General features: G+C 48.7%; 1 protein-coding gene and 1 non-coding gene across 8 annotated transcripts in view; both read right to left on the bottom strand.

Annotated features, from left to right (window-relative positions):
- MYO18A (myosin XVIIIA) overlaps positions 1–15,120 on the bottom strand; it is a 101,180-nt gene extending 86,060 nt beyond the window's left edge. For all 7 annotated transcript variants that reach the window (XM_088828740.1, XM_088828739.1, XM_088828738.1 and 4 more), the window contains exons 1-2: positions 15,004–15,120; positions 1,616–2,696 (exon numbers count right to left, since the gene is read on the bottom strand). In XM_088828740.1, coding sequence (XP_088684866.1) covers positions 1,616–2,614 — 999 coding nt within the window. In that variant the 5' untranslated portion in view covers positions 2,615–2,696; positions 15,004–15,120. The remainder of the gene's footprint in view (positions 1–1,615; positions 2,697–15,003) is intronic.
- A 7,043-nt stretch (positions 15,121–22,163) lies between these two features.
- Positions 22,164–22,291, bottom strand: LOC129544813 (small nucleolar RNA SNORA72). Its single transcript, XR_008683560.1, has one exon. It is a non-coding gene; the product is annotated as a small nucleolar RNA SNORA72 (small nucleolar RNA).
- Positions 22,292–23,187: the final 896 nt, after the last annotated feature.

The following is a 23,187-nucleotide window of genomic DNA, read 5'->3' on the forward strand; positions in this document are numbered from 1 at the left end:
GCCAGGCCCAGGGCCTCTCAGAGGCCTGTGCTGTGGTTCAGCAGGGAGCTGGCAACAATCTCCCAGAGGGGATTCATTCTTAAAGAGGAAGAAAATTCCATCTGTTAAAAGCAATATTACCCTGGTAGAAAGCAGAGAGACCCATGGTATGATCATGGTATGATCTCTGGCTCTGAAATGAAGACTACTCCCTCTAGGCTGTGGTTCCGAGTTCAGTCTAGTCTGATGGCTAACACATAGTGGGTGCTTGATGGGTGTTTCTGGAATAAATGAGTTCCAGTCCTCCCCTGGATTCCATGACAGGCTCCCTCCCACTCACGACCCTTTCCTGACTAGCAGAGCGTCCTGACCCCAGCAGCCCCAGGGTAGAGGAAGGTCGGGGACCTGACTCCAGTGCTTCCTGTCAGAGCCTAACCCTGCCTCTCCCAGGCCCTCTAGGCCGGAGATGCTGCCAGACTCAACAGCCAACCAAGCGTCCACTTCCCCTCCCTGGGAGAAATCTAGGACAGGGACTCTGCCTGCTTCCTTAGCATTTCCTCCCATTTTTGACTTTGACACATCTGGCTGGTCACTTAGTGCTGAAAGGTCCTGGCCAGGCTATGCAGTGGTCAGGCTGCAGGGACCAGATCCAGACAATCTTAAAACCCACAGGCAGGAGAAAGGGAGAGCTAGAGCCAACTTATCCCTCATGGATTGTCTTTAGGCAGAACATTCCAAACTGATATGTAGCCACCCTATCAAAAGTCCCCTGGGGTTAGAGATATCCATTCCCCTAGAGACCTGCTCACACATCTAATCTCAGTGTCTTCTGCTCCTACGTCACCCCTTCTATGGCTGTTTTGTGTGGGCTGGATACCAGTTGAGATCTCAGGGACGGTCAGGTCATACTATCTCTGTAGGCTAGATCCCTGTTGCCTTTCCAGGGCTGTGCTTTTTCTTCTTCCAGGAGATAAGACTGTTGGAGCCCAAGTGATCTTTATAAATCAGATCCAGTCACTCCCCTGCTGAAAATCCTACAATGGTACCATTTCACTGGACTAAAATCTAAACTCCTACCATTATTTACAAGGTCCTCCATGATCTGGCCCCTGCTTATCTCTGCAACCTTACCTGATGGTCAGCTCCTCAGTTGCTCAGGGGTAAAAGGAGGCCTGCAGTCACCTCCCCCAGAGCTACTACTAAAGCAGCCACACATTACAGACATCCCATGTGAGGTCTGATTTAAAATAATTTATCTTTTTTTCAACTCCAATACATAAAAAATGGAAATCCTATATTTTAGTCCACATATCAGTCTGGACTAGTAGTAGTCCAGAATGTCTCTCATTGCTGGAAGTGGCACATGTTAGCTTTCTCAATGCCTCAATTTAGGACTCAGGACATACAAGCCCACGCAGGTATCATACAGTCTGTATCGCGGTATAACATCCGCTGGGGTCACTTTTCCCCACAGGCCAAATAAGTTGTCCCGGAGCCCAAGGAGTGGACCACATCACCCCTCGCACTTGCTAGGCTCTGATGATAGTTATTGGGTACCCCAACCATCCTCCCAGGTACAAACGCCAGAGAGGCCAGCACACCCCGCTCAACCCCGGCTGCCCAGGCAAACACTCACATGGGCTGGCTCCCTGCGGAGTCCCTCCACGCTCCGCAGCCAGCTCTGGCTGAGCTCGCTGAGCTCTGGGATAGGCTGCACCTTGAGCCGCACGCTGTCCCCAGACTGCCGGATCATCTCCACAATCTCATCCCTGGACTTGTTCTCCACCTTGAGTCCGTTGATCTCCACCAGACGGTCACCGGGCACCAGCCCCAGGGCCAGGTCCTTGGTGCCCGCGCCGGGCTCCGCAAAGTGAACCACCCGCCGGTAGACCTGGCCTTCGGGGCCCCGATCCAGCATGGTGGTGCGCCGCAGGGAGAATCCAAAGTCCCCAGTGGGCCTTCGCAGCAGTTGCAGTTCCCGGAGGGCAGGGGGTGGTGGGGGCAGCACCGGGGGCAAACGCAGGTCAGCCGGAAACCTCTTGGTCACCAGCTCCGGGGCTCGGGTCCGAGGTCCTGATCGAGGGATACCCGGGCCGGGGTGCTGCGTCAGCTGTCCCTCCAGGGTCCTCACCTCCACCTGCGGAGATGGGGCGGCAGAGTGCTCCGAGGGGGTGGAGGTTTCCGACGTGCTCTCGTCCCGGCTGCGCTGGGAGAAGGAGAAGCGCTTGGCGATCATCTGCGAGTTCTGCTTGGCCAGGGAGCCAAATTTGGCCGCCCGCTGCAGCACCGAACCCCGCCCGCCGCCTTCCTCGCCCTTGAGGTCATCGCTGGAGCTGGCTGTGCTCAGGTGGCCCGAGTCCAGGACGACGCTGCCCCTGTTGCTGTCCGAGTCGATGTCCGTCAGGTGCAGGTCCGAGCCGCTGGCCACCTTGATGGGGATAGGGTTGGAGATCTCCAGGCGCGTCCTGGAGTCCCGCTTGGAGGAGCGGTTCAGGTTGAAGAAGCCGCGACGCAGGCTCATCTCTTCCAGGCTCCGCAGCTCCGCCGCCGACATCCGCTCCTTTTTCTCCTTCTTCTCCTTCTTCTCCTTCCGCCCGCCATCTTTGTCCTTGTCTTTCTTCATGAGGTTAAACATGGTGGGGGCGCTGTTTCCAGGGGTGGCACCCCCAGAGGACTGCAGGTGCTTAGTACAGGGCCTTTGTGCCCCGCCCTTGCCACTGCAGACAGAAACAGAGCGAGGTTATTCCAGCAGAGCCCAGACATGGCCAACCAAAGAGCACAACTGTCCCTCACTGAGTGCCAGCTACCTGCCAGGGGCTCTGTCTCACCCAATACTGTCTCGAGGTGACCCTCGTAACACCGCTATGGGTGTTGTTGTTGGTCAGTCGCTAGGTCGTATCCAACTCTTTGTGACCCCATGGGCTGCAGCACCCTAGGCTTCCATGTCCTTCACTATCTCTCTGAGTTTGCTCCAACTCATGTCCATTGAGTTGGTGATGCCATGGATAGGTCTACTGTTGCTCCCATTTTACAAATAAGGAAACGAGATAAGCCCAGACTCCAAAGTCTACCATTTCCTGCAATCCCTGATAGACCTACGCTCAGGTATACACAGCGGCGGCATCTGGGAACTCTAACCTCCTAGTTAAGAGGATGTTGTTGGGGCTTCCCTGGTGGCTCAGTGGTAAAGAATCCGCCTGCCAATGTAGGAGACACAGGTTCAATCCCTGGTCCAGGAAGATGCCACATGCCACATGCGGCAACTTAGCCCACGCACCACAACTTTTGAGCCTGTGCTGCAGACCCTGGCAATTGCAGCTGCTGAGCCCACGTGCCACAACAACTGAAGCCCAGGGGCCCTAGAGCCGGTGCATCCTAGAGCCCAGATCCCCAACAAGAAAAGCCACCACAATGAGAAGCCTGAGCACCACAACTAGAGAGTAAGCCCCCACTCGCCGCAAGTAGATAAAAGCCCATGCAGCAATGAAGACCCAGCATAACCAAAAATAAGTCAATAAATAAAATTATTTTTTTTAAAAAGGATGCCATCAAGCCAACCTGGGACCTAACTTAAGATTCAAACACAAAGGAACAAGGCAAGTGACCTCCCACAGCCACTGTCCATAAAGGCACCAGACGTCCCATGCTCCTGGGCTCGTTCCTAAACCTGCTACCCCTGAGGCAGCAGCCTGAGCCACTGCTGGACAGATCTCAAAGAACCAACACTTATTTAATGACTGCCACTCACCAGGCATAATGCCAGGCCCTTTACACTATCTCATTTGAACCTCACAGCATCCCTGCAAGGTAGGTATCATTATCTCTACTTTGCAAATGAGAAAATGGGGCTCCGAAAATTAAGTGTATGTTAGTTGTCACACAGCTAGTAGGTGGCAACTGCAGGATTCAATGGCAAATGTTTTCTTTCTAGGGCCTGGGCGCCCACAGTGAAGCAGGGAGGGAAGAAAGGGGGAAGTTCCAGACTGAACAGAGGACAGACAGCTGCAAGGTGGGGGTGGGGTGGGGTCTGCTGGATAAACAGGATCCTGAAAAACTCACATCCTTTTCCCTAGACCGACACCTAAATATAGCCTTGGGAAGTAAGTTGTGGCAGCCGGAGAGAAAAACCTAGCTCCAGAGCTCTAGTGTTTATGGTACCAACCTCCTCCCATCCCCAAGCACACCCTACTAGGGACAGGACCAGAGAAAAACCTGGTGGGGTGGAGTTAAGAGGGGTTTCCTTGTTCTAACCAGCAGGGAACAAGAAGTAGGCCATACTACCTAATTAGAAATTAAATGTAATTTTTTCTCTCTCTGTGAAAGCTTCCTGCTCTGAGTTCTAGACCCAAGACCTACAAGCTAACTCTTTGCAGCAGTGAGCTCTGGCCAAGCCCTGGAGAGGCCCTTCCTCTCAATGTACCCCATCCTCACAACCGAGAGGGCCTTCCGGGCTCCCCATTCTACTGAGAACGATTCCCAACCCAGGTACAGTGCCTAGGAAGGCTTCAAGGGCCAGGAATGCCCAAGGGCCCTGGGGTGCTGGTTGATTGTTTCTGCTCCACCCAGTGCCCTGACCCATGTGGCTCCTGAGAGATCATTGTATCTTTTCTAGAGCAGCACAGTCCATGAGAAATATAATTCAAGTCATATATGAAGTTCTAAATTTTCTAGCAGCCACATTAAAAAAAAAAAGGTAAAAGGAAATGGGTAAAATTAACAATACACATTATTTAATGCAAATATATCCAAAATATTGTCATCTCAACATGTTATTTATATAAAAATATTGAGATATTTTACATTCTTTTTTCCCTATTAAGTCTACAAAACCCAGTGTGTGTTTAGCATTTAGAGCATGTCTCGATTCAGACAAACCACATTTCAAGTACAGTAAGTCCCCTACGTATGAACAAATTCTGTTTCAAGAGCATGTTTATAAGTCCAATTTGTTGACAGGTCCAACAAAGTTAGCCTAGGTACCCAACTAACACACTCGGCTATATAGTACTGTACTGTAATAGGTTTATAATACTTTCCACATAAATAATATGTAGATAAAAAACACAAAAAATAAAGAAAACATGTTTACTCTTACAGTTCTGTACCTTGAAAAGTATAGTAGTACAATACATCCAATAGCTGGCATATAGGGGCTGGCACACACATTTCTATCTTTGAAAGTTTGCAATGTGAAGGTTCTTAAGTAAGGGACATACTGTATTTGACAGTCCTGTGTGGTTTGTGGCTATCAGATTGGGCAGCACAAGCCTAGAGAATTCTTCTGTTGTAGAGCATATTCAAAGAGGTGAGAAATCTGGCCATCAGCTCTCTGTGGACCTAGCAGGTACCCTTCTCCCCCTCTGACCTCAGTTTCTACCTGATGAAACAAAGTTCCCTTTGAATTGTTTAGTTCTTACTGCTCCATGCATAGTACCTGGGGGTGGGAAGCCAGGAAATCTAAGGGCCCAAGGAGTACAAATCCAGGAACAGCCTTGGCCAGCAGCTGCACCTGGACTGATATAGGGTGGCGGAGTGCCTGGATCAGGTATTGTCTCTTCAGGGCTCTATTTCAACATAGGGAGTCTTTCTGTCTCCTCTTGAATGCTGATGGGGGTGTGGGCAGACCTACCATATATTAGGATGAAGGATCTCTGGCTGATCACGGCCCATCTTACCTCTCACCCATCACTACCTGCATGTTCTTAAAAGACTAGCTTAGAAGATGGTTCCAGAGGGACCTGTGGGGGAAATGGGGAAAGAAACCCACCTTGGGGAACAAACCAGTATCTGAGTCCCAGTTCAACCACAGAGGACCCAGCTGCCTCCAATGGTGTCCCACCAAGACACCTTTTATGGTCTCCAGTTCTCACTCTGCAGTCCTTACCCAATCCTGGCTCTTTGCTGGGGGCTAGGTATCTGAGGGGTATCAACGGAAAACAGCCCCCAGAATTCTAGAATCTTTGGGCTGTCTCGGCAAAAGCTTGTCCCTCACTGTCATTGCAACCGGCAGAAACTGCAGACGGTCACAGCAGCAGCACAGGGGGACGGTGCTGGCAGGAAATGTTAGAAGATCTGGTATCTAGGCCTGGATCTGCCAACAAATCACTGGGGGACCTTGAACCTGTCACTTTGCTCAAGGTTGGACGACATGATCTAGGTCTCTTCTAGCTCTAAAATTCCAAATATCTAAGTCTCCTGTGGACACAGGTTATTTATTAACTTTCTGCCAAAGTCAGCCCTCTCTCATCCCAATCCTTGGGGCCTCTGGAGACTAGATCCATTTCAGCCCTTCTCTCATCACCCCGTCCTGCCACTGTTATCTGCACAGCTCACAAGATCCCCCCTCCTCAATGCTGACCCTCCAATTGCCAGGCCTGGCTGTGGCCTGGGTTCTCTCCTGTGCCCCACGTTTAGAGCTACTGGCAGCGTCCCCCTCCAGGGTCAGATCTGCAATACAGCTGCAGCTGATTCTTATGTCTTGGAGCCTAGTTCGCCAGAGACCTGGGTTCTGTCAGTTTCCTGTAGACCTTGGACTTCGCCATATCTCCTGTCCTCAAGTTCAAAGTCTCTAGTAGCAATGATATTATTGCCTCCCCACTCCTTTCAGGCTGCAGTTTCTACCTGTCTCCGCTTCATCTCTCACTCCCTCCAGTGAAGATAACTTTTTTTGATCTGCTTCTGTGCCTTTCACCCCTCACCCTACTCCAGGAGGTCTTTCCTAATTTTAAGTGGAGGAAAGGTACGTATGCAAATTAGGATATGTACCTGAATCATCTTGACCGTGTGTGTGTGTGTGTGTGTGTGTCTGTGTGTGTGTGTCTGTGTGCGTGCGCGCGCGCTCAGTCGCTCAGCCACGTCTGCCTCTTTGTGACCCCATGGACTGAAGCCTGCCAGGCTCCTCTGCCCATGAGATTTCTCAGGCAGGAATACTGGAGTGGGTTGCCACTTCCTCCTCAGGGAATCTTCCCAGCCTAGGGATCAAACCCACGTCTCCTGCATTGGCAGGCAGGTTCTTTACCACCGCACCATCTGTGAAGTTCCCCATGTCGACCCTACTATCCCCCAAATCTAAGCAGAATACCATTGACTCAATCAACTCAGCTGCTTTATCATTTTAAGACATAATGCATTTTGAAGACAAGGACCATTCAATTCAAATATGCATGTATCAGGCTTCCCTCATGGTCTGGTGGTAAAGAATCCACCCGGCAGTGGAGGAGACACCAGTTTGATCTTTGATCTGGGAAGATCCCACATGCCATGGAGCAACTAAGCCTGTGCTCCAAAACTATTGAGCCTGTGCTCCAGAGCCCAAGAGCCACAACTACTGAAGCCCTGACCCTAAAGCCCGTGCTCCACAACAAGAGAAGCCATCTCAATGAGAAGCCTGAGCACCGCAGCTAGAGAGTAGTCCCTTCTTTCCACAACTAGGGAAAGCCCAAGTGCACCAACAAAGACCCAACACAGTCAAAAATAAATACATAAATAAAACTTAAAACAAAAAACAAATATGCATCATTTCAATTTACATGGTCATATGATGGAATGCTACTCAGCAATAACAAGGAAACAACTACCTATACACACAACAAGGATGGATCTCAAAATACCTCTTGCTGCTGCTGCTGCTAAGTCACTACAGTTGTGTCCGACCCTGTGCGACCCCATAGATGGCAGCCCACCAGGCTTCTCTGTCCCTGGGATTCTCCATCTCTTAAGTGACTGTAAAAGAAGACTTGAACTACTGGTTTGGTACTATTTATATGAACTTCTGGTATAGTCAAAGTAACCTATGGGGGAAAAAAATCAGAACAGTGGTTATCTCTGGGAAGCAGGGGTGGGTTGGGAGTGGGAATTGCCTGAGAAAGGGCATGAGGGAACTTTTTGGGGTGATGTTCATGTTATATATCTTGATAAGGACTAGGGTTAGGAAAGTTATGACCAACCTAGACAGCATATTGAAAAGTAAAGACATTACTTTGTCAATAAAGGTCTGTCTAGTCAATGCTATGATTTCTCCAGTGGACATGTGTGGATGTGAAAGTTGGACTATAAAGAAAGCTGATCGCCGAAGAATTGATGCTTTTGAACTGTGGTGTTGGAGAAGACTCTTGAGAGTCCCTGGGACTGCAGGGAGATCCAACCAGTCCATCCTAAAGGAGATCAGTCCTGGGTGTTCATTGGAAGGACTGATGTTGAAGCTGAAACTCCAATACTTTGCCACCTAATGCGAAGAGCTGACTCATTTGAAAAGACCCTGATGCTGGGAAAGATTGAGGGCAGGAGGAGAAGGGGACGACAGAGGATGAGATGGTTGGATGGCATCACTGACTTGATGGACATGGGTTTGGGTGGACTCCGGGAGTTGGTGATGGACAGGGAGGCCTGGCGTGCTGCGGTTCACGGGGTCGCAAAGAGTCGGACATGACTGAGCGACTGAACTGAACTAACAGATGTAACAGTTATCAAGGAAGATTGGTGCATTTCATTGGATAAAATACTCAAAAGACAAAAAGAATTGTAAACAAATACTGAACTCTAGTTTATGATATGTATGCTAACGTTTTGGGGGCAAGGTATATTTAGTGTCTGTTATTTACTTTGAGATGCATCAAAAATGTAAGATGGAGGAATTCCCTGGTGATCCAGTAGCTAGGACTCAGCACTTTTACTGCAATGACCCAGGTTCAATTCCCGGTCAGGGAACTAAGATCCCACAAGCCACGCAGTGTGGTCAAAAAAAAAAAAAGTAAGATGGCTTAGGGTTGTATCAAGGGATAAAGATGTGGTAAACAGGATAGTAAAGTGTTCATTGTGGCTTCCCAGGTTGCTTGGTGGTAAAGAATCCACCTGCCAATGCAGGAGACAAAGGAGACTTGGGTTCAATCCCTGGGTCAGGAAGATCCCCTGGAGGAGGCATGGCAACCCATTCCAGTATTCTTACCTTGAGAATCCCATGAACAGAGGAGCCTTGTGGGCTACAGTCCATGGGGTTGCAAAGAGTCACACATGACTAAGCACACACACACACAAAGTGTTCATTGTAGAATCTAGAAGGTACTGTAAAACTCTAACTTTTTAAAATGTTTGCAGAGCTTTGTGATAAAATGTTGGGAAAATATATATTTATCAAGCACCTTACCAAATGCAGGGAATATAAAGATAAATAAAATTCACGAAAGAGTTTAGGCTTCAGGTATCAGGTAATAAAGCTGAGAACAAATTTGAGCTAATATCGATGCAATCTTGGGCAAGTCACTTAAGGCAATGACTTATGTCATTTTTTAAAAAATACAGATAGTAGTAACTGCCATTTAAGGCATGGGAATTAAATGAAATACATATATATACCTTTCATAAAATGCCTAGCCCAGACTAAGCCCTCAAAAATGGTACCCAATAGTAGCAGGGCACAGTCCTGCCATCTAAATGGGATGGTAGAGAGGGTGATGAAGTACACAAATGACTATCAGCACCAGTATGACAAAGTAAGTCTAGACATAGAATCTTTTTTTTTTTACTGTGATGTGAGGCACACAGGATCATAGTTCTTTGACCAGGGGTTGAACCTGTGCCCCCTGCATTGGAAGCTCAGAGTCTTAACCACCAAAATGCCAGGGAAATACCTAGACAAACAATCTTAATGCTGGACAGGACCTTTGTGTATGTTAAGTAAAACCTAAAGAAGTAAAGGCAATCCAGTGAGAACAGGGCCAAGCTGGATCACACTGGCTCAAGTCCAGAGGCCCCATAAAACTATTGCCAAGATAAGAACAAGCAGTTCATAGTTGCAGAAATATAAATGGCCAAAAACATGAACAGGTATTCAGCCTCAATAATAATCACAGATGTGTGAAATAAAACAGAGATATATTGTGTTCACTTAGCAATTTTAGTAAAAAGTACCAAGATTAATAACATCAATCGGAAGATGAGAAGCAGGGTGTCTCATACATGTTGATGAGAATATAAATTGATATAAGAAGGGCAGGTTTGTGGTATCTATGAAAATATTTAAAGATATATATTCCTTGATAGGGCAATTCCATTTATAGGACATCTATAGATATATTCACACAATAAACAGGGTTAATCTTTGCAGCATTGTTTGTAATAGCAAAATTCTGTCGCTCTAAATATCCATCACTAGGGTAACAGCTATAATTATAGAACTAGACAGTTATTTAAAAGAATGATGTAGATTTGTGTATACTGACCTGGAAAGATTCTATACTCTCTTGTTTAATGAAAAAAGAAAGCTGCCAGATAGTATATAATTTTTACTAAGAACTTTTAAGCTATGTATATGTGTACGTATATATACACGTGTATTATGTATAGTATTGCCACATGGATAGAAAAATGTATACTCTGGGAAAGAGACAAAGATTTTGGAAAACTCAAAGGAGACTTCTGTGTTTTGTCTCTATTGTTTTAATTATTGACAGTGAGAATATTTAGCTGGTAGGGGTACGTGTGTGTGCGCCTGCATGTGTTCACTTAAGCTTAGGGCCTTTAGATAGTGGGATTATGTATAATTTTTCTTCTTCATGCCCTTTATTTCCCACAGAAAGAAAATTTATATAAAATTCTATTTATAAGTATTAAACTATAAATACATAATATATAAAATATTTATGACAAGCTTTTAAAAAAATAGCCTGGAAAGATCCATTACACAAATATATCCGTGATTTTCTCTGTGGAGTAGTGGCACAGAAGGGTAACACCTGTAGACTTGCTACAGATGGGACCTTTTTTTAGCATGTTACTTTTGTGATTTTAGAGTTCAGAAGAGGAAAAAGGAAGGTTTGACAAAGTAGTAAGCAATCCATTTAGCGTTACCGCTGTAAACGGGTTTGCAAGGGCAAGTTCAAAGCTTGCTTTCTTATGCTTTGAAAAAAGTGACTTGAGGGACTTGGTTAAAATAGGTCTCATTGGTGTCTTGTGGCTTTAAGTCGGGAACAGATTTAAATGGGTCACCCTGCAGCTGGCAAAGCAGAAACCCCTAGGAAATGGAAACTATAACGTTAGAATCCCAAGACAGGGCGCCCAGACTTGGCTGCTGTGGGTGGATACTTAAAACGGTCAGTGCCCCCATTCTCACCCCCCGACCGCACTCATAAATAAATACAAAGGAAATACTTTCCCAAGAGAGCCGGCCTCTCTCGCTCGGCCTCTGACCTCCCTGAGCGGCCGTTTCCTACGGCCCCGAGGCCTTGATGGGGCGCTGACCGGCTCACCCGCCCGCACCGAGCAGTCGCGTGAGTGGCCCGGGGTGGGGGGCTCCCCTGGCACCTAGCCGGCCCGGGACAGCGCAGGGAGACGCCTGTCGCCGCCGCGGAGCTTCTTCCTGGCGGTGCTGCCGAGCCCGCTGCGCCCCGTGACTCACGGCCGGGTCACACGGAGCTTATCTGGCTCCAGGTGTGCTCGCTCCCTCCGTCTGCACGCTTCTCACATGACATCAGCCAGCCGGCCCGCCCGCCCGCCCGCTCCCCGCCCAGCCCGCAGCCGCGCGGGGAACCTCGGCCCTGGCACCTCCAGGCGGCCCGGTCCGGGGCAGCCGCGGCCCCGCGGCGCCTCCGCAGCGATACCGTCTCCCCTGGAACGCAACCATCCCGCGGGTCCCGGGAGAAACGAGTACGGGAGCGATGCCAGCAGCCCCGCCAGGTCCCCCGCGGCTCTACCAGGTGCGCCTCCTCGGCCCCACGCGGGGCCTGCCGCAGCCCGCAAGGCACTAACCTCAGCTGACATCCCCACACCCCACCTCCGGGGTGACCTTGAACCAGTCCCGTCCTCTCTCTAGACCTCAGCTAGTCCAACTCCAGAATCTCCAGGGGCCTGAGACTTCAGATGTGGCCTTTGCCGAAGAGGTATTCAGTTCAACCACACTCGGCAGGTTCGAATCCCGCTCTCCCGCTGACTGGCTGCGTGACCAACAGCCCAGTTATCCCTCATCTCTGAATACTAGAGAATAACAAAAACAATTCCTTGTGAGTGACTCTGAAGTACTTGGCTGAGAGAAAGGGCCCTGGGCCCTATAAAATCGTCAGTCCACAATTTAAACTGCTGCCTGACTATAAACTATTTGAAATGTCAAGGGAATGTGTATAATTTACAAGCCACACAATTCCTACCTCAAGAGAAAAGACAGGAAAGTGGGGGTGGGGGGTGGGGTTTTCAGGTCAGCTCCCCACCCTTCCCAACCCAGCTCCCACCACTGCACCACCTCACCCTCTAATTTAGGCTGCCTCAAAAAATGGTGAAGGGGGTGGGGCTGGGAGGTGCAGTGAGCAGACCATAAAGAACCCCAGGGCCTGATGCAAAGCAGAACTTAAAAGCTCCATCAAGCCCCCAACCCAAGTCCCCGGGAAGCCTGTTAATCATAGCACAGCGTGGGCTGGGCCTTCCCATCCCCTCGAATGTTTAAACTACATGGGGCCAGAGCCCCTTGGCTTTACCCGCCACATCCAGGGCAGGCCTAGGACAAGGCCTGGGCCCCAGGGCCACCCACAGGACCCTGCTCACTCTGATGCTCTGGCTCCAGTCTGCGGTGTCCACTCCAGGTGAGGGAGGTCTGGCAGGGGACTGACCCCTGGTTGAGAAAGAGTCAGCACAGCCCTGCTGCCCTGGAGACCTGTGACACAGCAAGCCTGGATCAAGGCTTCCTGAGTTCCAACAACTCTCTGCTCCACCCAAGCAGGGTGGATTATCCCTTTCACACAAGCCCCAGTTCTGCCACTCCCAGTCCACCTTCAGGTGTTTTTCTCTGGGGGGACACTGGAGTTTTCAGATTCAGCTTTCTGAAGATACACGCACCCCTCAATGAGTAGCCGCAAACTCAGCCAATGAAGGGGGCTCCAGGCAACAGGCTGGCTGCCCCAATTGCCAGGCAGTGAGGTTGAGGGAGCAGGCAGGATTCAGGAAGGGCATATCCACCTGAAAGCTTCTGAGGACAGCCTGAAGCATGAGAGGAAACCCTCAGGCACACACCCTGGCACCTGAGCCAGGCCAAGAGACTATAAACAAACCAGATATTCAGAGCTGCCAGGCGCCAGGTCATTGATTGTTCAAAGCTCAAAGCTCCCACAGGAAGTGACCATCAACATTCCCCCCCTCCCTCACCCCCCCTGCACTCTCACCTGTGACCCTTCTCATTCCCCTAACCCCCCAACACAATAGTTTCCCCCATCATCTTCCTGGAATTGAGCCCCAGCTTCAATGTTCCTAACCCCAAATGGACAAGCACACCTCCACCCGAGGCTATATATAACCAGTCATGTCCAGCAACCAGGAGGATATTTCCTGGAAAGTCTTCATCACAAAAGGACAGAGGGGAAGCTGGGGAGGTGGCAGGCCACTGACGAAAGAGCCAGTGAGGTCTGTCCGGAAGCCAGAGACTTCAGGAGAGTAACTTTCAATATCCCCAAATAGAAAGCAACTTCTGAGCTAAGAGGGTGGAGAACACTGAGGCAAGGCGGAGCCCATTGCCATGACAACAGGATACCAACCTGCCCAAGAAAAGGGCTCCAGACCTGGCAAGCACCTGGAAAGGCAGCCTGACCATCTAGATTCAATGTCTTGCTAAGGTGATCTTGTCTTAAGCACCTGGACGACCTTCCGTCCTGATCAGCCTAACTGCAGTGCATACACACTCAGCTCATTTAACTCTTTATATGGGGGTTTTACTAGGCCTCCTCAGCCACCAGCATACCAGGCACTCCAAAAGACAAAATGAACCCACATAAATCATTGCCATAGTGAAGAGCAGAGCAAATGCAATTCCATAATTCGGGGGGACCATCTGAGGGCAGGAAGACCTTAGGCAGGAGAGCTCCTCCTAGGAAGCATCCTCCCAAGCCTCCCTGCACAAACACAAACCACGAGGACACTGCCAAACACATGCCCCATTGGCCAAGTGACCAGGCAAAAGGAGCACCGCTTCAAAATCCAGCTGGCAATCTCCCCCATCCTCCCCCTCCCTACTGGCAGCCTCTCCAACTAATCAGCAGGACACATGTGCCTTGCAACAGGGTGACACCCCCACCCCCTACTCCACCCCACCCCCAACAAAGCCCCAATATGCAGTGTGTCCCTGCAGGCCTTGTCCCTGCAGGCCTTATCTCAGCCAGGAACAGCACCCACTCTTTACCAGGCTGGGTACCAGCAGCACCCTCAGCAGGGCGGTGCGGGGGGTGGGGTGGGGGGGTAGTGGGGATCGCGAACCTTACCACCTCCCCTTCCCATTGGTGAAGCAACTGGCATGACAGGTTCGCAGGGCGGGGCGTCGGGTCAGTCTCTCCCAGAGGCCTGGGGCAGGCGGGCCGACCTTCCCACACGTACCCCACCCCTTGGCAGGGAGAGGCGAGGTGAGCCGCCAGTTGCAGGGGGCAGCCTGCATGCTCTAATCCCCCGCAGCCTATGGTTCACCCCCCACCCCCATCATCTGTCCCAAGGAGAGGGGGCCCAGGCAAGCTGGGTCTCCATTGTTTTGCCAGCTGTCTGGCAGCTGCTCCTTTGAGAGGAGCCCGGTGTCGGCCTGGCAGTGAAAGGGTTGAAGGCCGCTGGGAGGGATAAAGGGCTCTTCCTCCGAACCTCGGTCCATCGGTCTGTCGAGGCGGGGGCCTGGGACTGGCCTCAAGAATCGCCTTTACACCCCCAGGCTGCAGCCTGCACCCCGCAGCTCGGGGCCACCTGGGCTCCCCCCAGCCCCGAACCCTCCCAAACTGAAGGCCACCCTGTCCGGCCTCCCCGCGCCGCTCAAGCAGGCAAAGGGGCGGGAGCTCGCCCTCCCGCCCCGCTCCGGATCGGCCCCGCGTCCCCGGCGCCGAGCTGCGCGGCGCGGCCAGGGACCGGAGCCGGGAGTCCGGGCCGCCGCTTCCAGGGGACAGGAGAGCAGGAGGAGGAGCCGGCGGGCCCCGCCGCCCGCCCGCCTTCCCGGCCCGAGCCCGCCCCGCCGCCCCTCCACCCCCACCCCGGGCCCGCCCGGCCACCGAGCGGTCGCCCCCGCCGCCCCGCACTCACCGGCCGCCGGAGCCCGCCCGACAGTAAGCAGGAGCCGAGACGCGGCATCCAGCGGCCCCGGCCCGGTCCGGGCAGGAGCGCAGCGCGGCGCAGCGCAGCGCCGCCCCCCGCGGCCGCGCGAGCCGAACCGAAAGGGAGCTCCCTGCTGGCGGCTCCGGGGATAAACGGCCGGCCTTCCTGGCAGCGCCTGGGCGCGCCTCCAGAGCGGGCCAGGCGGGCATCGGGCGCTGCCCTGGAGACCTCTGTGAGGGTCCCAGAGGCCCTGCCTGGAGGTTGCTCTGCACCCGGCATCCGAGGCTGCTGGGCGCGCCCAGGGCGGGCACTGGGATCACGCTGAGTGTATAAAACAGGCCCTGTCCTAGGCGGGCGCCAGTGGACTCTGCTGGCTGTGTCCAAGAGGCTGCCTTCCTGGGGCAGTGCTGAACAGTTGAGTCTTGCGGGTCACATCTCCCCAGAGCAACTCTGCAGAGGCAGAAACAGGAGGATGCGGTATGGTCCAGTCCAAAGAAGGGGCTGCCAAGAGGGCACTGGCAGGATGTACCCCCCCAGATTCCTGGTAGGCTGGTTTGAGAGAGGCATGCTTCAGGTGGAGCTGTCTATGGGGGTGAACCAAGACCCAGCAGTGATAGCCATAAGTGGGGAGCACTCCTAAAGGAGCCCAACAACACCAAGATTAACAGCTTCAGAAGCTCTTAGGAATGAGGTCTGCCCCGGGTCCTCATGTCCTGGCAATATCAGGTGAGCTGCTCTGCCCATTGAGAAGGAATGTTAGACTCTCCCGAAGAGGCCAGAGGCATTTAGAGACCAGGTTTCCAAGAAAGGGCTTATGTCTTGAGCTGAGAGAGAGATGGGCGCTTCTACAGGCGGTGTCCATACTGAAGGGAGGTACCCCAGAATGTGGAAGAAACTGAGCCGGGTGGTGCAAGAAAAAGGGTGTAGCAGACAACGGCAGCTGCCTCCATAAACAGCCCAACCCGGAACTTCTCCAGGCAGAGGTGGCTCAACCTGACAGACCAGGGAAGGGTCAAGCGAGGGGATTCAGGAGTATTAGCTGGGAGATCCTGAGGAACAGACCACACCCAGAAAGTGTATCTTGAATAAAGAAATAGCACGCAATCCAAACTTGATTCAACACACTTTTGTTGAGACCCTGCCAAGTGCCAAGGGCAGCACCAGGCACTCTGAGGAACACAGAGATATCAGATTTGGACCCTCTCTCTAGGGAACTCATATGGTGAGGGCGAGGGGTGAACTTTGACTACAGTAAGATTCACCACGGACTTCCTAGCGGTAAAGAACCTGCCTGCTAATGCAGGGGGCACGGGTTCAATCCCTGGGTCAGAAAGATCCCTTGGCCAGGAAGATCCCATGGAGGAGGGCATGGCAACCCACTTCAGTATTCTTGCCTGGAGAATCCCAAGGACAGAGGAGACTGGCAGGCTCCGTCCATGGGTGGCAAAGGGTCAGACATGACTAAAGCAACTTAGCATATCATGGGATTCACCACACTGTCATCCCTTGGATGATGAGATGATGCTGTGATGGATGGCTTACTTGGCTGAAGGAATGAAAGAAAGCTGCTCTGAGGACATGGCACTTCAATGAAACCTGGGAAGCTAGGTAGCACAATGACCATCACAGTTGCTTTCTGAGCACGTACTATGTGCTAAACACTATCTCTATTCCTCACAACAAATCTATTAAGGAGACATTATTTTTATAGATAGGGATTGAATGCATGGACTCAAGAGTCAGGTTGCCTGGGATCAAATCTCAGCTCTGTCATGTCTACCTGTATTACTCTGAGTGACTTACAAAACCTCTCTGTGCCTCAGTTTTTTTATCTGAAAAAATGGATTAAAAATGCCCACCTCAAAGATTAGTTTGAAAGTCAAATGAATTTAGTCTTCTCAACAAATGGTGCTAAAACAACTGGACATCCTCCACAGGCAAAAAAAAAAAAATAGAGTCTAGACACATACCTTACACCCTTCACAAAAATTAAAATGAGTCATAGACCTAAACATATCCACAAAGCTGTAGAAAGTAACACAGGAGGAAACCTAGCTGATTTTTAATATGGTGATGATTTTTCATATACAGTATCAAAGGCACAATTTATGAAACAAAAAATTGATAAGAAAGAATTAATAAGAAGCTCAGTTCAATTCAGTTCAGTCTAGACTTCATTAAAATTAAAAACTTCTGCTTCATAAAAGACAATGTCAAGAGAATGATAAGACAAACCACAAACTGGAAGAAAATACTCACAAAAGACATCTGATAAAGAACTGTTATCCAAAATATACAAAGAACTCTGAAAATTCAATAAGAAAACAGATGATCCGATTGAAAAATGGACCCCAAACCTGAATATACACTTCACCAAAGAAGATATACAGATGGCAAATGAGCATTTGAAAATATGTTCTTCATCACATGTCACATTGTTGTTCAGTCGCTAAGTCAGGTCTGATTCTTTGCGACCCCACGGACTGCAGCACGCTAGGCTTCCCTGTCCTTCACTATCTCTGGGAGTTTGCTCAAACTCATGTCCATTGAGTCATCCTCTGCCACCTCCTTCTCCACCTGCCCTCAATCTTTCACAGCATCAAGCACTTTTCCAGTGAGTAGGTTCTTCGCATCAGGTGGCCAAAGTGTTGGAGCTTCGGCTTCAGCATCAGTCCTGAATACTCAGGGTTGATTTCCTTTAGGATTGTCTGGTTTGATCTCCTTGCTGTCCAAGGTACACGTGTCATAGAGAATTGCAAATTAAAACAACAAGATACCATTACACACCTGTTAGAAAGACCAATAACTGGAACACAGACAATGCCCAATGCTAGAGGGGGTATGGGGCAACAGGAACTCTCATTCATTGCTGATGGGAATGCAAAATGGTACAGCTTCTTTGGAAGACCGTTCGGCAGTTTCTTATAAAGCTAAACACACTCTTTCCATATGACCCAGCAATTGTCCTTGTTCTTTACCTAATGGAGTTGAGAACATATCCACACAGACACCTGCACACGGATGTTTACAACAGCTTTATATATAATTGCCAACACTTAACAAGCAACTGAGATATCCTTCAGTAGCTGAATGGTTAAACAGAGATACATCCAGACAATGTATTCTTATTCAGAAATAAACTATTAAGCCATGAAAAGACATGGTGGAACGTGCATACTATTAAGCAGGAGAAATCAATATGACAAGGCTATGTGATTCCAACTCTGTGGTAAAACTGTGGAGACAATAAAAAGATCAGGTGCTGTCAGGGTTGTGATAAGGGAGGGATGAATAGGCAGGGCGGAGAGGATTTTTAGGGCAGTGAAACTACTCTATTTGATACTACAGTGATGGATGCATGTCCTGATGCATTTATCTAGACCCACAGAACGTACAACACTGAGAGTGAACCCTAACGTAGACTGTAGACTAAGTGACGATGATATGCTGTGTAGGTTTATCAGGTGTAACAACTGTCCCACGCAGGTGCAGGGTGTTGACAGTGGGGAGGCTGTGTGTGGGGAGGTGAAGAGGGTATTATGGGAACACTGTACTTTGAGCTCAGTACTGCTGTTGCTTTAAAGGGAATTCCCTGGCAGTCTAGTGGTTAGGACACCACACTTCCACTGCAGGGAACATAGGTTCAATCCCTGGTAGCGGAACTAAGATCCTACATGCTGTGTGGCACAGCCAAAAAAATAAATAAATGGCTTTAAAAAATAAAGTTTACCAACTTTTTAAATAATTCAGTGAGTTAATGAGTAAAAAGGGGAGAAGGAAATGGCAACCCACTCCAGTATTCTTGCCTGGAAAGTTCTATGGACAGAGGAGCCTGGTGGCTATACAGTCCTTGGGGTTGTAGAGTCTGACACGACTTAACGACTAAACCACCACCACCGTCCAGTAGCTTATCAATGGTTTAGGAGATATTAATAAAAACCAATAAAACCTAAAAAAAAAAAGAGTAAAAAGGACCCAGCATATAGGAAGCATTCTGTAACATTTAGCTTTATTGTCATAACCTTCCCAACTCTCAGCTAAGGAAACACCCTGCAAGTGGCAGCATCGGGATTCAGATTGAGGTCCCCAAGGCTCAAAGCCCGTGTTTTTTTCCCTATATCATGGCAGTAAATAAACAGAGATATTAACATCTGTTTTATTTATGTGTGTCTACATCAGGGCACTTGGAGCAGTACACGGTGTTCTTAAGAGCTCCTCTAGCCTGTACCAGGAACTGATTTCAGAGACCCGGCAAGAACGAAACACCAGGGTAACACCCACAATGACTTTGCCTCAAGCTCACTTGTTTTTAATCTTTCACTTCTCAAAGGTCAGAATAATCTCTGCACTGGCTGTAAGTAAAAGTGGAGCCCCGTCCACCCCTCATAGAAAAATGGCACAGCAGTGTCCACATAAAATAGCTCAGATGACCACAGAAAGGCCGGTTTTTCCAGAAAATTCCTAAGCTCCCAAAGCAATCTGACTTGAGTGGAAAAGCGCCCTGAGCAAGAAGCCTGGTGATAATAAAAATTGATTACAACAATTGAACCCTCACTGTAGGTCAACATCATGCTAACCCCTTGGCTGGAATTGTCTCATTTTGTGCTCAATCTCACCCTATTACAGAGGTGATGTTCTTTTTTATATTTTTTTAAATTATTTTTTTCATTGGAGTATAATTGCTTTACAGTGTTGGGTTAGTTACCGCTGCACAACAACGTGAATCAGCTGTATGCATACATATATTCCCTTCCTCTTAAGCCCCTCCCATCACGCCCCCCACACACCCTACCCCACCATCCCACCAGGGAGGTGATGTTCTTATCCCCATTTTGCACATTAGAAACCAGGCTGAGGAAGATGAAATAATTTACCGAAGGCCACACAGCTAATAAATAGCGGAGACCAGAATGCTTGCTCTGAATCACGCAACTGGGCTGTGTCCAGGGCAGAGTGGAACACTTGGTCTAGCAGCTGTTGGCAAGTTCCTTTGCCTCACTAAGCCTCAATTGCCTCATCTATAAAATGGGGATAATAATAGTGCCTACCTTATAAGCATGTAAGGATAAAACAAGCAAATTCATTTAAAGCAATTAGCCCAGTACTTGACAGATCGTAAATGGTTAACAGATGTCAGCCCTTGTTAATCTCTCTGACTCTCCCCATCTGTAAAATGGAGGCTGATATTAATGTGTAAGTCATAGAGGTACTGTGAGGCTTAGGAGAAATGGCAAATGTAGAGCATTTAGATGATACTTGTCACATAGTAAGCTACTACAACATGACCCTCCAGAAAGGATTGCAGGTAGGAAAGTCATTAAAAAAAAAAAAATACATACATATATATATATATATATTTAATGTGGACCATTTTTTTTTAAGTCTTTACTGAATTTGTTACAATATTGCTTCTGTTTTATGTCTTGGTTTTTTGGCCTTGAGACATGTGGGGTCTTAGATCCCTGTCCAGGGATGGAACCTGCACCCTCTGCACCGGAAGGTGAAGTCTTAACCCCTAAACCACCAGGAAAATCCCTAGGCAAGCCGTTTTTTCCAAGCCCACAGAACGCATGTTGAATACTGTTCCTTAAAATGCATTTATTAGCATAAGATCCTTTATTCGTTTGCATAGACACTTGGAACGTGGGTGGAGAATGCTCTTTAGGGAACTTGAAGCTAAATCCTTGGAAGAGAGCACCTGCCGAAGGTCAGCCCACAATAAAGGAGTGTATCTCTGAAATGACATTCCGTTCCGTTCCGTCGCTCAGTCGTGTCCGACTCTTTGCGACCCCATGGACTGTAGCCTACCAGGCTCCTCCGTCCATGGGATTCTCCAGGTAAGAATACCGGAGTGGGTTACCGTTTCCTTCTCCAGGGGATCTTCCCGACCCAAGGATCGAACCCGGGTCTCCCGCATTGGAGGCAGACGCTTTAACCTCTGAGCCACCAGGGAAGCCCCAAATGACATTAAAAATTTTTATTTGGGAGGACTTCCCTGATGCTCCAGTGGTTAAGAATTCACCTTCCAATGCTGGGGATGTGGGTTCAGTCCCTGTTGGGGAACTGAGATCCCGCATTCCCTGGGACAACTAAGCCTGTGCCCCACAACTAGGGAAGCCCGGGCACTGCAATGACGAGCCTGTGTAGAGAAAAGGAAAAAAAGTTTTATTTTGAGAAAGTTCAAACACAGACAAAAGCAAACAAAATAAGACAACAACCCCCTGACTATCCATCACAAAATTTCAATAGTTATGAACTAATGGAAACCTTATTTCAACTCTACTTCCTCCCATAACCTTAAAACAAATTCCAGGTATCATATCACTTCATCTGAAAACATTTTAGTGTATCTGTCTAAAAGACAGGACTTTTTAAAAAACAAAACCACATACTATTGTCACACTTAAAATTTTTTAACAATAATTCACTAATATCATCAGATAATCAATGTTCAAATTTCCAATCATCTCCATAACATATTTTTAAAAAAACTACTTTTGAATGAATCAAAATTCACATGTTGCATTTAACTGACTTTTTAAAAAAAATATAATTCACTTAATGAAAGTGAAGAAGTTAAAGTGTTAGTCGCTCTCAGTTGTGTCTGACTCTTTGCAACCCCAAGGACTGTAGCCCGCCAGGCTCCTCTTACCATGGGATTCTCCAGGCAAGAATACTGGAGTGGGTTGCCATGCCCTCCTCCAGGGGATCTTTCCAACCCAGGGATTGAACCCAGACCTCCCACATTGCAGGCAGATTCTTTACTGTCTGAGCCACCAGGGAAGCCCAATTCATTTAATGGCAACAGGTAATCATCAGATTAGCAGTGGTTATCTTCAAATGTTATGCTGCATGCGTGCTCAGTTGCTCAGTTGTATCTGACTCTTTGCAACCAGGCTTTTCTGTCCATGGGATTATTTCAGCAAGAATACTGAAATGGATTGCCCTTTCCTCCTCCAGGGGATCTTCCAACCCAAGGATCAAACCCACATCTCCTGCGTCTCCTGCATTGGCAGGTAGATTCTTTACTACTAAGCCACCTGGAAAGCCCACTATTATACTAGTTATGCTGTAATTTCTCATGTTTGGTCAGATACCTGGAGTCACAGACATTTCCCACATAAGATGCATTATATAAGTCAGGTTTGATTTACTACCAGCATTTATAAAACCAGAACTAAGGAGAGAACTAGGTCTAGAGACACAAATATGGTCTCAGTGTAGCAAATGTTTAGTCTGCCCTAGGCAATGGCAACCCACTCCAGTACTCTTGCCTGGAAAATCGCATGGACAGAGGAGCCTGGTAGGCTGCAGTCCATGGGGTTGCAAAGAGTCGGACATGACTGAGCAACTTCACTTTCACTTTTCACTTTCATGCTTTGGAGAAGGAAATGGCAACCCACTCCAGTGTTCTTGCCTGGAGAATCCCAGGGATGGGGGAGCCTGGTGGGCTGCCATCTATGGGTTCACACAGAGTCAGACACGACTAAAGCGACTTAGCAGCAGCAGCAGCAGCAGAGCTTTGAGCAGATTTGAGTTTTATTTTGAGGGGACAAATACTTCATAGGTGGCATGGTCTTCTTTTTTTAGGAGGCATATAGTATCCTTGTCTCTCAAATGACACTTAAAAACATTAGAAATATATGATTAACTTTATTAGAAGTATAATGATATGAAAAGAGCCCATCCCTCAACAGATGTATGGATAAACAAAATGTGGCATTTATACAATGGAATATCACTCAGTCATAAAAAAGAAGGAAAAATTCTGACACAGGCTGCAACATGATTGAGCCTTAAGGACATTATGCTAAACGAAAGAAGCCGTATACAGAAGTACAAATGCTGTATGAGTCCACTCACATGAGGCACCTAGAATATGCAAATTCATAGAAGCAGGAAGTAGAGTAAAGGTTACCAGAGTCTAGGGGAGGAGGAGATGGGGAGTCATTGTTTAATGGGTACAGAGTTTCTGTTGGAGATGATGAAAAAGTAATGGAAATGAATAGTGGTGATGGTTGTGCAACAGTGTGAAAGTAACTAATGACTCTGAATTATACACTTAATGGTAAAAATGGTAAATGTTATGTTAGGCATGAGTGAGCGAAAGTTGCTCAGTCGAGTCCAACTCTTTGTGACCCCATGGAATCCTCCAGGCCAGAATACTGGAGT

Source organism: Moschus berezovskii, chromosome 20, assembly GCF_049115385.1.
Source record: "Moschus berezovskii isolate FMDL1 chromosome 20, NW_MosBer_1.0, whole genome shotgun sequence".
NCBI classification, from domain to species: Eukaryota; Metazoa; Chordata; class Mammalia; order Artiodactyla; family Moschidae; genus Moschus; species Moschus berezovskii.